General features: G+C 37.6%; 2 protein-coding genes across 2 annotated transcripts; one reads left to right on the plus strand and one right to left on the minus strand.

Moving 5' to 3' along the window:
- Window positions 1-2,217: 2,217 nt before the first annotated feature.
- Window positions 2,218-4,430, plus strand: LOC132633352 (large ribosomal subunit protein eL43z). Its single transcript, XM_060349708.1, has 5 exons — window positions 2,218-2,335; window positions 3,557-3,596; window positions 3,869-3,957; window positions 4,048-4,130; window positions 4,217-4,430. Exons 1-5 carry the CDS (start codon window positions 2,333-2,335, stop codon window positions 4,266-4,268), a joined length of 267 nt encoding a protein of 88 aa, XP_060205691.1. The 5' UTR covers window positions 2,218-2,332; the 3' UTR covers window positions 4,269-4,430.
- Window positions 4,431-5,092: 662 nt separating this feature from the next.
- LOC132633359 (uncharacterized) lies at window positions 5,093-11,483 on the minus strand. Its single transcript, XM_060349718.1, has 3 exons — window positions 10,133-11,483; window positions 6,456-6,717; window positions 5,093-5,678 (listed from the first exon to the last, which is right to left on the minus strand). Exons 1-3 carry the CDS (start codon window positions 11,197-11,199, stop codon window positions 5,502-5,504), a joined length of 1,506 nt encoding a protein of 501 aa, XP_060205701.1. The 5' UTR covers window positions 11,200-11,483; the 3' UTR covers window positions 5,093-5,501.
- Between the last annotated feature and the right edge of the window lie 3,429 nt (window positions 11,484-14,912).

Genomic DNA, 14,912 nt, shown 5'->3' on the forward strand with positions numbered 1-14,912 from the left:
TAATGGATCATTCACACGAATGGTCCTGTCTTGGGGTGGTATTTAATTTTTGCACGTCAAATCGGTGGTCTTTAATTTTTGTCCTTCGGTACTCTAAATAAAAAAAAGTGGCCAAAAATATTTGTGACATCGTAAAAACAAAAACAATTCGGCCTACCCTTATTTATTACCTAATTTCGCAATAGAACTTCTTGTTCGGCATAAGTTGTGTAGTGCCTAATTTGGCCAGCATAAGTTTATATTTTTGCATCATAATATAGCACAAGTTATGTCTTACAAGGCATAACTTAGTTCCTATAGAAAAATTCTCTAAATTTATGCCGAGTGAATTAGTTACTAAACAACTTATGCCTGATAACTTCATTTCTACAGAACCTATGTCGGACAAGGCAAAAGTTCTCTAAACTTATGCCTCGCGATTTTTTTTTTTTTTTTACTCTACTGGTGATCGAACCCAGAATCTCTGGTTCATAGACCAACGCCTTATCATTGATAGGAGTACTGTAGCCCCTAAATTTTCATTAAATGGGAAGCAAGGGAAAAAATTAAAGACCAGTACGTTTGAAGGAAATCTGTGCAAAAAAGAAAAGGACAATTTGCACGATTGCCCTTCATACAGACAAGGGCGGATCTACCTTATGAGGTAGGAGTGTCACGCCACCCGCACACATCGGCAAAAATTCCGAGTATATATGTAAATATTTGTAAGAAAACCTATGAATACATTAAATAACACTCCCTATGCACAAAGCCCCTTTGGTGCCATGGGTTAATGTAGGCCGCAAAGATTCTTTCATTGAGCATCCGAGTTCGATCCTACGTATAAGCATTTTTTTGTAACTAATTCTGAAGACAACTGATTTATCTTCTCAAGCATTTTTTTGTAACTAATTCTGAAGACAACTGATTTATCTTCTCCTCGCTTTTCTCCTTTTTCTTCCTTTTCTTTTCCTCTTTTCATTCTCCACTATTACTAAAAAAAATACTCTCATTCTCCTTCTTCTTCATCATCATCTTTTCTTTTTAATTTATTTACACCAATTATTATTTTGTTTCTACAATTCAATCTTACTTCATAAGCAAACTTCTTTGATAAGTAATTTGAAATATTTTATTTAATATATACTTTTTCTCTCTTTTTGATGATGTGATATTGATATAAATTGAAATATAATTTGGCAATAAAAAAATTTACTTTGGAGAGATCAAAATGGTTTGTTTACTAGACATTTTGGTTGATTATCATAAATTAAAAATGTGAAGATCTTGTTTTGCAAATAATTGTCATAAAATTTGATAATTAAAATGGAAAAACTAACTCAAAAATATTGAAGGTAAATTAATCTAGCCAAAAAAAAAAAAAGTAGAAATTTATATTTTTATCAATCTATCTAAATGAATGTGCTCTTTCAATTATTGATTTTTATTTTTGTTTTTGCAATTTCTTCCAGCTGACTAAAATTTAAATATTAAAATCAAGTGCGAAAAAAGCTAAACTAAACGAAACTTGTTTGTCTATTTATGAATAGAAGACCTAATAGACCTAATCGAATCAATTGAAAATTAACTGACCCGATCCAACCTATTCGGTCTTTGTGGCTAGTAGTAGGTTTTTGCATGTATAAAATAGTGGCACCCGCAACCTTGAAATTCTGGATCCGCCTTTGCATACAGACTGGTCTTCAATTTTTGCCCCTCAATTCGCTGGTCTTTAATTTTTGCACTTCGCTTAAAAAGGTGGTAAAAAATACCCCGTAGTTTTGGGTTCGAAACCCAATAGAGTAAAAAATAATAATATTTTCGCAACTATTCAGGCGAAGTTATATAGAACCTATGCCCGAGACGGTAGACTTTTCCTTTTAAGGCAAACTTTTAGTTATGCCTTAAGGCATAACTGAACTTTGCCTTATAAGACAGACTTTTAGTTATGCCTTAAGGCAAAGTTTGTTGCATTGAAAAAGTTTTGCCTTGCGATTTTTCTTTTTGCCTGAGCGGGGGTTCGAACCCAAAACCTAGGCGTATTTTCGACAACCTTTTTAAGCGAAGGGAAAAAATTAAAGACTGGCAATTTGAGGGACAAAAATTAAACCAAAAGAAGGACAATCCGCGCAAAAAAAAAAAAAAAAAAAGAGATATAATTGATGAATGGGCTTGAAAATAGAGTGGGCTTTAGGTGAGAAGCTACGTTATGATCCACTTGAGTTTGGGCTGCCTATACAATGATGATTTAACTTATCCTTTTTCGTAATAGAATTGTAGGTTTTGTTTTTTGCCGCTGCTACGTCGTCTTCTTCAACCCTCCTCGTCCAGAGTGCTTCCTTAACTCGTCAAAATGGTAATACTATCTCTTTCATTCTACAAACAAATTCAATTTTATAGTTGGAGAAGCTAGAAAAATAAATATCAATTCAGATACATCCAATGTCGTTTGCGTTCCTGTAGTTTTGTTAATTACTAAGATCCTTAGAAGTTTGAACTGCTTCATTTATGTAGACGAGGAATTGCCAAAGCTGCCTTTATATAATTTTCTTTCTAAATAATAATTCAGTGTTGTGGTCAGTATCAAAATGAATCCTCGTAGTAATCCCTTACGGCATAATTGATTGAAAAGTAAATGTCCTTAGAAATGTGGCTGATTGTCCCGGGTGGAAACCACTACTCCCTCCGTCTCAAATTATATGTCGCTTTTCTTTTTTACGCGCCCCTTAAGAAAACAGAGGTTTTTGATTATTTTACCCCCATTTATGCCTTAAGATATAATCTTTCTTCATTAAATATTTACTCTATTTAGGTGTTTGTGGTCTTCAAACAATTACTACTAATGATAAAATGAGGAAAATATTTGTCTTGAACTTCTAAAATGACAAATAATTTGAGACATCTATTTTTAGGAATCACGATAGATAATTTCAGACAGAGGGAGTACAAGATATAGGAAAACTTGTAGTGGATCTTTGACACTAATTTTGTACATGTTGACTCTTGAGCTGCTCCACCTGTTATTATATCTAATGTTTAAATTTTCTTTGGTGATTGGTTCCAAAATGTAATCAAAGTTAATGGAAATAAACATTGACATTTTCTACATTTTACCACAATATCAGCTGTTAATGGATGGATGGTTTGGGTTATGGGAAAGTTAAAGGCCTATAAATGAGGGGCATGCTACTGTATTTGCAGTTCCCTAAGTAGGAAAGATTCGTCAAACTGTCAGTAACCGTTGAAAATAAATAAGTAGATTAGTTGTAGGATGAGTGTACTTTATTTGAATTTAAATTTTAAACAAAGATTAGGTTGTTGAGACACTTTAGGCTTTTGAAATTATTCTGCAGATTTTCTGTTGTTAAGTTGGCTATTTAAAGCCATCCTATGCTTAATAAAAATATTGAGAGACCATTTCAACCAATTCTTTCAATCCTTTTGCCGCACCATCTTTCTAAAAAACCCAACAGTACCATTGGGTATTTCTGGCATTGCTCTGTTTTCTGCAGTGTGTTATTTCCTTCTCATTTTAGCTTGATATGCTTGTTAAACAGCATTTTCCTAAAATGTGTAGACCAAGAGGACCAAGAAGGCCGGTATTGTCGGGAAGTACGGTATGTGTCTAAAATGCTATAATACTTGTGTTATTTTTCATTTTATATAGTAAAAAAAAAAAAAAAGGAAGTGGCGCATTATAGAAAGTTAAATGTGTTTATACGAGAATATGAATGAAATTTTCTATCTGAAGACTGAAGATCAGCCGATGAGCATGCATTTTTGCCAAAGTGCATGTAGATTTGTCCATAACCATGCATCGGGGACATAAGCTATCTGCGTGTAGATTAGTCATTCTACATCTAACATATGTCTTGGAATAACCTTGCAGGTACCCGTTATGGGGCTAGTTTGAGGAAGCAGATTAAGAAGATGGAGGTCAGTCAGCACAGCAAGTATTTTTGTGAGTTCTGTGGGAAGGTACAGTACAAGCTCTGCTTATCTGTTATGTGATCATTTCGTCTTCATCATTGCATTGGTGATAATGTTAATTAGATTTTGGGATTATAGTACGCCGTGAAGAGGAAGGCTGTTGGTATTTGGGGTTGCAAAGATTGTGGCAAAGTCAAAGCAGGGGGTGCCTATACACTCAAGTAATTTCTTATCTGAACCCTTTGTTTTTCTGTTTCTTGTGTTAAGCAAGTACTAATAATGATTTGTTCCCTTCTTTCTTTGGCAGCACTGCAAGCGCTGTGACTGTTAGGAGCACCATCCGAAGGCTAAGGGAGTAGTCAGAGAGCTAGACACTTCGAGCTTTTTACTTGTCAAAAAGAAACTTTGTGCATTTTAATTCTTACTTGAATTTGATTTGGAGTTACCTTTCGCTGTTGAATGTTTAATGCTAGTTGGAATGCTTGATTTTGCTAATAGCGATATCTGTGTTTTTTGCTGTTTGTCTTTATTATTTTAAAAAATGGGCTGGTGTTTTCAAATATTTTATTTCGTAACATTTCAAAACTATTTCTAGGCTAAAATTGTTTACGTCTTGTTTCTTTCTGGCATACTTAGGTGTGTTGCTGTAGCTGAAAAACTCCTGTTTATGCTTGTTCACTGCAATACATACATGGTGATTTTATCTAAATTCTCCAAAGGTGATATGATGGCTTTAGACATTCCTTATCTTCTCTTTTGAGCAACTCTAAATCTGGCCAGAACAACATATACGTTGTGATCTAGTCTGGGAAGGGTAGGTGTAAGCAAATTTTACCTCTATCTTTGTGGGGTAGAGAGGTGATTTCCAATAGATCCATCGACTTCAGAAAAGCGTTTTTCAAAATAGGTTTGAAAAATACAAGATTAAAGAAGCTATGGTGAAAATATCTTAGAAAAGAAAAATACTGATCGATGCAAAATCTGGTATTATTTGACGCAAATCCTATAGTGTAACTATTTCAGACAAAATCTTAGAACCTATACTATGATTCAAAAGTTGAAAGTAATTATCACATAGTATCATCTTCTCGTTACTGTCAAAAACATATGTTAGAAAACGCAAAGTACAATTTAAGTACGTAGTTTAAATCCTCTACTCACCCCCAAAGAACAGTCATCCAAATATAAGCAAGTATTGATTATACAGCTCCATAACTTCAGTCAAGAGACATAATAAAAACAAGGCTTTCTATTTCCTTTTTATGACTTTACTGATTCTCAACAGTCACTAGTACACATGAGGAGGCTGGTAGGGTTGAGGTTCTCTCGGGACACCAGCACCTCAGATTCTACTACTTAGCTAAATTTACAAAAACATATGAATGAAAAAGGTCAGCCAGGGTTGACCGTAATGCAGCAGCTTGAAGATTGCCCAACTTAGACAACGCAAAAATCCAGTAGACAATACGACCAGCTTCCGTTTGGGGCACAGAAGTGATTAAAAGGAGAGTATTTTACGGACTAATCCCCCTTTGCAGCAGTCTGTGAAAAAGGATGAACACTTCAGGTGGCTTAAACTGAAACGAAGTCCATCAGTTGAACATTGGAAGGTCATCACTGTTCCTGCGATGATGCATTTGCTTTTGCACAGCTTTCACCGCGGCTACTCTAGCTGCATTGGCTGCTTTGTTGGCCGCTGTAACTGCCCTGTTCACTCTCTCATCAACTTTAGCCACATCATAGGCCCTTTCTGCTGCTCGACGTGCCTCCTGAATGAACATATGGAAAAGCAGTCAGTGTTTGGCCAAATTAAACCTGCATTTTCCTCTTCCCCACCTAATCTATCAGAATTAAACTGACTAGGATAAGTAGTGTCATAGCATAATACATGCCATTGAGCAGACTCTCAGTTTCTATTCTGCAGGAAAATCTTGAATGACTAATTACGTCAGTATCTAATCCTTTATAAGTCAACTCAAGTAGTTAAGGGAGCGAGCCTATAACACTGTAAGTACATCATGAGCTGGAGAAGAAGATCTATCTGAGTGGCCAAGAAAACAAATTTTCTTTTTGGGTGTGTTCGATATGAAGGAAAATGTTTTCCAAGAAAATAAGTGGGTTTCTTACTTATGTTTGGTATGTAAGCAAAAAATATTATCCTAAAAGCATTTGTGTATAATCTAGAAAAATACTATGAGAGGTGGGGTAGGGGTGTGGGGTGTGGGATGATGGGGATAGGGGCTACGGGTGGGGGTAAAGATGATGTGTAGGGTGGGGAGAACACAATCAATGTGGAATGCCACTTGTGGAACTTGTTTTCCCTACTTCCATTAAGAAAGTCATTTTCCTCATTTTTAAGGAACTTGTTTTCCTAGAGAAAAAATAGGTTGGCCAACCAAACATGGGAAACTGGAACCTCCATACCGAATACACCCTGTCTATATCTAACCACTCCGCATGCATGCCAACATGAAGGGCTGTGAAAGTTGGAAAATATGACAAACCAATAATTTCAGATGTAATAACTAGTGTAAAGCAATATTCACCTGTACAGCATTTAGAACTTTGGAGTGGTAAACAGCAACAGGAGAAACAGGATAGGAGGTATTCTGTGTGCTTGGAATGTCAAGGACCCCATTTTGCCAATGACCAGACTGTGTTTCCCCATTTCTAAAAGTGTACATCCCAAGCCCTTGTCTCCTTCCCTCGTGCCAGGCTCCTTCATACCGATGCCCATTTGCAAAAACATATACTCCAAAACCATGCATCTTATCAGCAAAATATTCCCCAGCATAATTATCTCCATTCCTATATTGCAAAAGAAAAAACCAAGTGAATGGCAGGAAAGACAATAAAACATATACCCCTCTACCAATAGTTTAAATGTCATTTCATCATGCTACCAGTTAACAGATCATACACTTTGTACTGCCAAAATGAAGGACCTGTCAGGTAAAAACTATGCGGCTATTCTTGTTTTCGTCATTTTGGTGATTGGTATATCCGACTCAGAGTCTTAGTTTCATCGCCATTAGAACCAGTATCTTTCACCAATGAAATGCTATTTAAGAGCACCCTGCATCAACTCAGAGAGGCATACAGCCACAGTCCATGACAAATTTTTAAAGCACACAGTCACTAAAATGAGAAAGAAGCTCTAAGTAATAGTTATGAGGTTCAACTGACCACTTCATACTTTCTACTAATAAGCTATCTGGTACGGATCTCTTAGACTCACAGAATGGAAGTAATTGTAAAAAAATGAGGACATAGGTGTTTCTCTGTTTTTAATTTCCAAATGATACATATGTATTTTTTTTCTCGGTGCTTTTCCGTTTTCAGGTGCTATAAGTGATTTATTTTCTTAAATTATATGCAGTACGGCAATGTGCCTTCACAGACTCCCCAAAAATAGTGGGTCACACTATGTACCTCCTAGGATGATAATATATTTAGCAGTTAAACTTAAATATAAATGAAGTTGCTGGGGTAGCAATCTCAGAAGGAACTTCACGGAATCTTTTATAAAAAAGCAATACCAACGAATTGCTATTCCAAGCATAACTAGAAATGGTCACACTCTTTCTGTCTTGACTTAGTTGATTGTATATCTTCTACTACCATACGTGCAATACTCTGAGATGACCCATCAGCAGTTAGTTTCTCTCTAAAGTTTGTAAAATCTAATTATTAACCAATCATACAAAACCATCAATATCAGTGATCTTATTGGTTGTTATGCAGATTGCATATATCTCAACAGAATGTACTCAGTATATCTATACATATCTTCTCCCATCAGTCTCCAAATTATACTCTTAACATAGCCTCTTTGGCCAATCTTTTGGGAGTTCAAAAGTGTGTATTTTAAAATAATGTTTTACCAAGCTTTTAGGAGAAAATAATTGCTTTTTGGGAGTAGCAAAAGCTGTTTTTCAGAAGCTAAACAAATTGCCTTCCGCTCGAAAGTAACTTTTTTAAAAAGCACTTTTGAGGAAATACATTTAGAATCACATTTTAAAAGTTTGGCCAAAACACGACTTGCTGCTCAAAAATGCTTCTTAAATTGATTAACCAAACACAAACTGCTTCTCCAGAAGAAGAAAAAAAAAAAAAAAAAAAAGGCACTTTTCAAAATAAGCTTATTTTAGAAGCTTGGCCAAACAGGCTAATAATCAGAAAAGTTGCTGTAGAGAACAAAAATCATTAAAATCCTATCTAGACAGCCAATCAACCCATGATTCAGGACCTATTTTTGCCATTTTAGCAATATTTACGCACAGTATGCAGATAAACTATTCTGAAACATAGGGTTATATGTTCTCTTCGGAATGCCCATAAAACTTCAGCCTTCACTTGATTTAAGATTGGCTCCGGACATCCCAAAACCAAAGGAACTTGATTCCATTGTCAAGATACTAGTGCCAATGAGCTTTATAGTCGCTTCACAATTAGTTAACTTTTGTCATTAAACTTATTTAACCACCAAAAGATACCTTTTCATGACTAACAGAAACCATCAAAAGTTTTTGTTTCCGTGATATGTATTGTGTTGACCATGATTTTATACATTATTAGTCATTTCTTCCAACTAACGTCAAAAGGAGTGAAATGGCAAGAAATGCACTAACAACAGGAACAAAGATGCTCCACACTTCACATAACTTCAGATTCTATAGCTGGTGGGATACTGCTTCACGAAATTCACTACATCCGGTTCTAATGTCATTACTAATCAGCAATCCCTCGATAGAAAAGAAATTGAAAGGGAATACTCCTGCTACAGAAATGGACTGTCTTTATGACAAAAGTTTACCGGATGGAGAAGAGATATAAAAAGAATGAGGAGGGAGGCACATATTGCTTGTTGTCGAATCATCCATTACCCTGGAACTGGAGAAAGCTGGACAGAAAGTGAGGGGACCAGATTCAACTTGCTGCTCACAAGATAAGTTATAAACTAATTCGGTCCGCTATAAGAAAAAAGGGAAAATAACTGTTCTTTTTGTCTACTCAGAAGTAAACATACAAAGGTTGTTCTCTTTCACTTGTACCAATATGATCACTTAACTATTCTCCTGCTTTCTTTTAACAAACCACATCCTTCTACATACATACAAGAGTCTTCCAGTTCTTACTTCTTACAGAAGCTCTTTCTTACGGGTCAATCAAGTAGTACAAGAAAAGTATCTTATCTTATAGCCCGGCACAGAGGTCACCTTTTAAATTTAATTAGTTCAAAGAAGAATAACGATGGAAATAGAAATTTATACAGCGACATCCAGTTGATAAAAGTTACCCTTCACTCCATTGAGACATAAAGCAGCATATTTATCAAATATTCACTATCCTGTAACCATGATAATAAGAATTTCAAGGTCACATGCTGTGCTTTAGATAAGATATGATCAACAAAACAGCAACAACAAAAAAACAATTTATTGATTGACAATGATGTAGGCCATATCTAAGGTTGTTTAAACTGTCAAATATGCACCACCTTTCCTAGTAGGCAAACAACTAGACAAAATGCCATCATCTATAAGCTATGCATATAACCCCTATGGACAACACTAAGGGGTCGTTTGGTAGGGTGTATAAGAATCGTACTCAATAGGGTATTAGTAATGCTGGGATTAGTTATGCTGACATTATGTTTTATCAACTGTTAGGTTTGATGTATTAAATAACAAGCATTGCATAATTTCTGAATAGTATTGAATAGGGTGTATTAGAATAGGAATAGTATTGTTATTGTTAATGCCATGGTTTACAATGTATAAGAATAGTACTTAATAGGGTGTATAAGTCATACTGGTATTAGTTGTACAACAACAACAACAACATACCCAGTGTAATCCCACAAGTGGGGTCTGGGGAGGATAGAGTCTACGTAGACCTTACCCCTACCTTGTGCAAGCAAGTAGAGAGGATGTTTCCTACAGACCCTTGGCTCAAGTAAAGCATAAACACAGCATATATGAAAACATACGCAGTAACAACAGCAGGATAGTAAGAAAACTGTAGCAGAACAAACAATAGGTACTAAAATTAGTTGCACCAGGCTTGAATTTGCAACCAAACATTGCACTAAAACTCAGTACCAGCATTATTCTACGTAACACACCTACTAAACGACCCCTAAGGGCATGATAAAACATCATTATATTTAACAAGAAAACTTAAATGAAAGCAAAATATGAATAACTACAAAATTTTGTACCTGAAGTGGTAGTGACCAAGGCCATGCTTAACTCCCCATTTGAATTCACCAACATACCTACTCCCATCCTCACAAGTATGAACTCCACACCCATGACTTTGTCCGTTCGACCATTCCCCGGCATATACATCCCCCGTAAAGAACCGATAAACTCCGAATCCATGCCTAAGACCTTGCCTATATTGCCCTCTATATCTACTCCCCCTTGCCCATGTTTCCACACCATAACCATCATACTTCCCATCAACCCAATCCCCTTCAAATCTCCCACTCATATAATAGTAATAAACACCACTTCCACTACATTTCCCTTTATGAAACTCCCCTTCATACACATCACCATTACTATAAGCTTGTACATAACAACCCGACGACGAATTCACCCCTCGTTTACTATCGATTTTCGCCCCAATCGACCAAAAAACAGGCAAAGCAGCATTCCTTTGTTTAGAAAGCTTGTTAATTGGCAAAGACCTAGCTAAAAACAACCTTATTGAGGGTAATCTTGGAAGTGCCAAATTCAATGAAAACAAAAGGGCAGCAGAAAAAGCAAAAGCAGATAGAAAATCAAGAAAGAAAGAATTAGTTGGATGTGAAACCAAGAAATAAAAAAAGGGTAATGAAAGAAGAAGTATTAAGCGGATATGGAGACGAAGAATTCGACGAATATGACACAAACAAGGGTAAACATGGAAATTACGAACACCTTTTACAGAATACTTATGAATAGAAGGCAAATTAGATAAAGTTGGTGATTTTAACATAGATTTGTTAGATGATGATGAAGAAACACCCAAATGAGGTCTTTTATGTGGGGTGGTTTTGGTTGTAGGGGTAACTGGGTCATTATTATTATTATTATTATTATTATTATTATTATTATTATTATTATTATTTTCAACATATATTTGAATAGCAGTATGTGGTTGATATGATTCAGGTGATATTGGGAAATTATTATGTTTTTGATGAAGAGATGAAGAAGAAGAAACAAGGGTAGGGTTAAAATCGGAAGAGATGCAACTGCTTTCTTTTCCGATCTGAACTTCTGATTTCTTTTGATGCATTAACACTAAACCCAACAAAAAAAAAATCCTCTTATCTACAAACCTATTATTATCGCTGCAAATTGGACAAAAATTATTCTCTCCCTTTTTTTTGTTTTTTCTGGGTTGATATAAATATATTTTCAAGAAAGGGGTTGTGTTCTAATATCTAATATTGATGTTGTTGTTGTAGAGGGGAATAGAGAGAATTGTGTCGTGTGTGTGGGTGTGTGTGTTGGGTGGGAGATATATGTTGGGGAAGTGAAAATGTTTGTGTGTGTTAGGGAAAAGAAAGCGGAGAGAGCAATGCGAGGATTAGTTTTTTTGAGTTTTTAAAGGTCATTGATGATGGGGGTACTAACCCCATGTTTGGATGGTGGTTTCTCATGGTTCAATAATGTATGGTTTTGTATGAAATCATGTTTGTTTTATTGTTCTTAAAATTATGTGGTATGGTGTTGTAAACCCGTGGTTTATTCCATGGTTATATAACCATGAAAAGTCTCAATTTTTATAACCACGGATTTGGTGATTTTTCCGTGGTTATGTATTTCATTTTCCCATTATACCCCACCTTCCACCATTCACCCCACCCCATCCCCGCCCTACCACTCACCCCCACCCCCACCTTCCACCATCCACCCCACCCCCACCTTACCACTCACCCCTCACCCTACCACTCACCCCCACCCTTATCCCACAACTACCCACCCCTCCACCACCCACTACCCCTCACCACCACCCAACCCCACCCCCACAACCACTCACCCCAACCCCACCACCCACTACCCCTATCCTTATCCCATAACCACCTACTTCACACTACCCACCCCTCCACCACCCACTACCCCTCACCACCACCCACCCCCACCCTACTAGCCACTACGTCTACCCCCATCCCACAACCACCAACCTCACATCACCCACCCCTCCACCACCCCCACTCACTACCTACTTATTTTTTAAAGTTCCTATTTTATTCTTTATTTGAGTTTTATTAATATATATAAACTAATTTTTAACTAAGAGTCAAGGGTATTTTAGTAAACTTATAAGTTATTATACAGTACCATACAGTCAAACCAAACAATACAAATGTTATTAAACAACAACAAACGATACAGTCTATCCAAACATTGTTTTCATTAATACAGTATAATACAATGCAACACCATACTGTACCATACCATACTGTACATTAATGAACCACGAGAAACAACCATCCAAACAAAGGGTAAGGGGTGGGGTGAAGAGAGGGGATGGGGGGTTTCAACTTATTTCTGCGTGTTGGAAAAATCAGTTTAAAACCAGAGGAGAAGACGGGTTCTTGTGACAACAGCGTACAACACTGTACTGCCCTTTATAGTCAAAACTTTTGTATAACGATGTCATTCGGTTCGAAATTTCTAATACCACCAATAATAGTATTCATATTTAAATAATATTTTACTATTATAAAAAAAAATCATAAAATTTAATTTTTCATTTTTAACTATCAAATCCCAAACTTAATTATACTTTGTATAACAAAGAAAAATCTTTTAATAATGAGTATATATTCATATAATATTCTTTATGATAAATAGTGTATTAAAATATTAAGTCAATCGTTTTTTCTCTCTCCTCTCATCTCTCACCAACGGTAAGTTGCAGCTCCCCCCCAACCCTCACCCCACCCACCCCCAACCAAGCCACCCTAAACGGCCACCGGCGACCGGCGACGACGACCACCACCATTGGTAATACGCTTCCGCCCGGCCAGATCTCTCTCTCTCCTTTGTTCCCTCTTTTCTTTCCTTCTTCCTTTTTTTTTTTTTTTTCTCTTTTCCTTTCTCTTCTACCCTGCGATTGGAAACCCTCCACCAGTAGGTTTCCGGGCAGTTTCTGCACAGGTACTCGAGTTTTCCAGCAGTTCTTGGCGGTGAACAGTGATTCCAGTCGGTGAACAGTGATTCCGGCTAGTGAACAGTATTTTCCGGTAGAGAACAGTATTTCCGGCGGCAAACAGATATTTCTCGGTGGTGAACAGATTTTATTTACTTGGAGTCGGTACCTCCAATAGCCCATTTCCTGTCTTTTAGCCTTATAAATTTTGCCTGCTCCGCCTAATTAAATACTTATTTCACTGCTTATAGACTATTGCTAACTTGTGCTTTAGTATTGATCCTTCGTCTGTCTTAGATTAACCTTTCACTAGCGTATATTTGCTTTACTAGCTTTGGTGAGGGATGGTAGACTAGGGTCATGTTCTCGGTTGGGATCGGGGGCTAGGGTTGGGGGGGCTAAGGGGGTTGAGGGAGCTTCTAGGTTAAGAGTAAGGTCTTGGAATATTGGGACATTATCGGGAAAGTCCATAGAGTTAGTTAAGATTCTTAAGAAGAAGAGGATTAATATAGCTTGCGTCCAAGAGACTAAATGGGTAGGACCTAAAGCTAAGGAGGTGGACGGGTACAAGCTTTGGTTCTCGGGCAAGTCGAGGTATAGGAATAGGGTAGGGATCTTAGTAGATAGTGAGCTTAGAGATCAGGTGGTAGAGGTTAGGAGGACCAATGACAGGATGATGGCGATTAAGTTAGTCGTTGGAGGGTTCACCTTGAACATTATTATTGCCTACGCGCCACAAGTGGGTTTGGACGAGGAGGTAAAAAGGCGCTTTTGGGAGGACTTGGACGAAGTGGTGGTAAGTATACCGCCTACTGAGAAGTTATTCATAGGAGGAGATTTCAATGGGCACATTGGGTCTGTTTCGAGGGGTTATGACGAGGTGCATGGAGGATTTGGCTTCGGGGACAGGAATGGTGGAGGAGTCTCACTCCTGGATTTCGCAAAAGCTTTTGGATTGGTGGTAGCCAACTCGAGTTTTCCGAAGAAGGAGGAGCACTTGGTAACCTTCCGTAGCTCGGTGCCTGCGACGCAAATAGACTTTTTGCTTCTTAGAAAAGATGATAAAGGCCTCTGTAAGGACTGCAAGGTCATACTGAGTGAGAATCTTACGACCCAACATAAACTATTGGTGATGGATTTAGAGATAAGAAGGAAGAAGAAGAAGAGGGTCGTGGATGACCGATCGAGGATTAGGTGGGGGAGTTTGACTCTGTCTAGTGCCCTAGAGATGGAGGAGAAGTTGATGGCTATGGGAGCGTGGGATAGTAGGGGGGATGCGAGCAGTATGTGGGATAGGATGGCCAGTTGCATTAGGGAAGCAACTAGAGAGGTATTGGGGGTCTCACGAGGCCGCCGTGGTGGGCACCGAGGGGATTGGTGGTGGAATGGAGAAGTCCAAGGGAAGGTAGAAGCAAAGAAGCAGGCATATGTGAAGTTGGTAGATAGCAAGAATGATGAAGAGAAGCGGACGAACAGGGAAAAGTATAAGATGGCGAGAAAGGAGGCGAAGTTGGTAGTTTCGGTGGCTAAAACGGCAGCCTTTGAATGCCTTTATGCAGAACTAGAGGACAGAGGTGGGGATAAGAAGCTATTTAAGCTTGCCAAGGCGAGAGAGAGGAAGACACGCGACTTGGATCAAGTGAAGTGCATCAAGAACGAGGATGACCAAGTGTTGGTACAGGAAACTCGCATTAGACAGAGATAGCAGCCATACTTTCATGAACTCTTGAACGAAGGAGGGGACAGAGACATTGTGTTGGGAGACTTGGAGCACTTTGATAGGCGTCGCGACTTTGGATATTGTAGGAGTATAAAGGTTGAGGAGGTTAAGGGAGTTGTTCGTAGGATGC

The sequence above is a fragment of the Lycium barbarum genome, chromosome 1, assembly GCF_019175385.1.
Source record: "Lycium barbarum isolate Lr01 chromosome 1, ASM1917538v2, whole genome shotgun sequence".
Taxonomy (NCBI): domain Eukaryota; kingdom Viridiplantae; phylum Streptophyta; class Magnoliopsida; order Solanales; family Solanaceae; genus Lycium; species Lycium barbarum.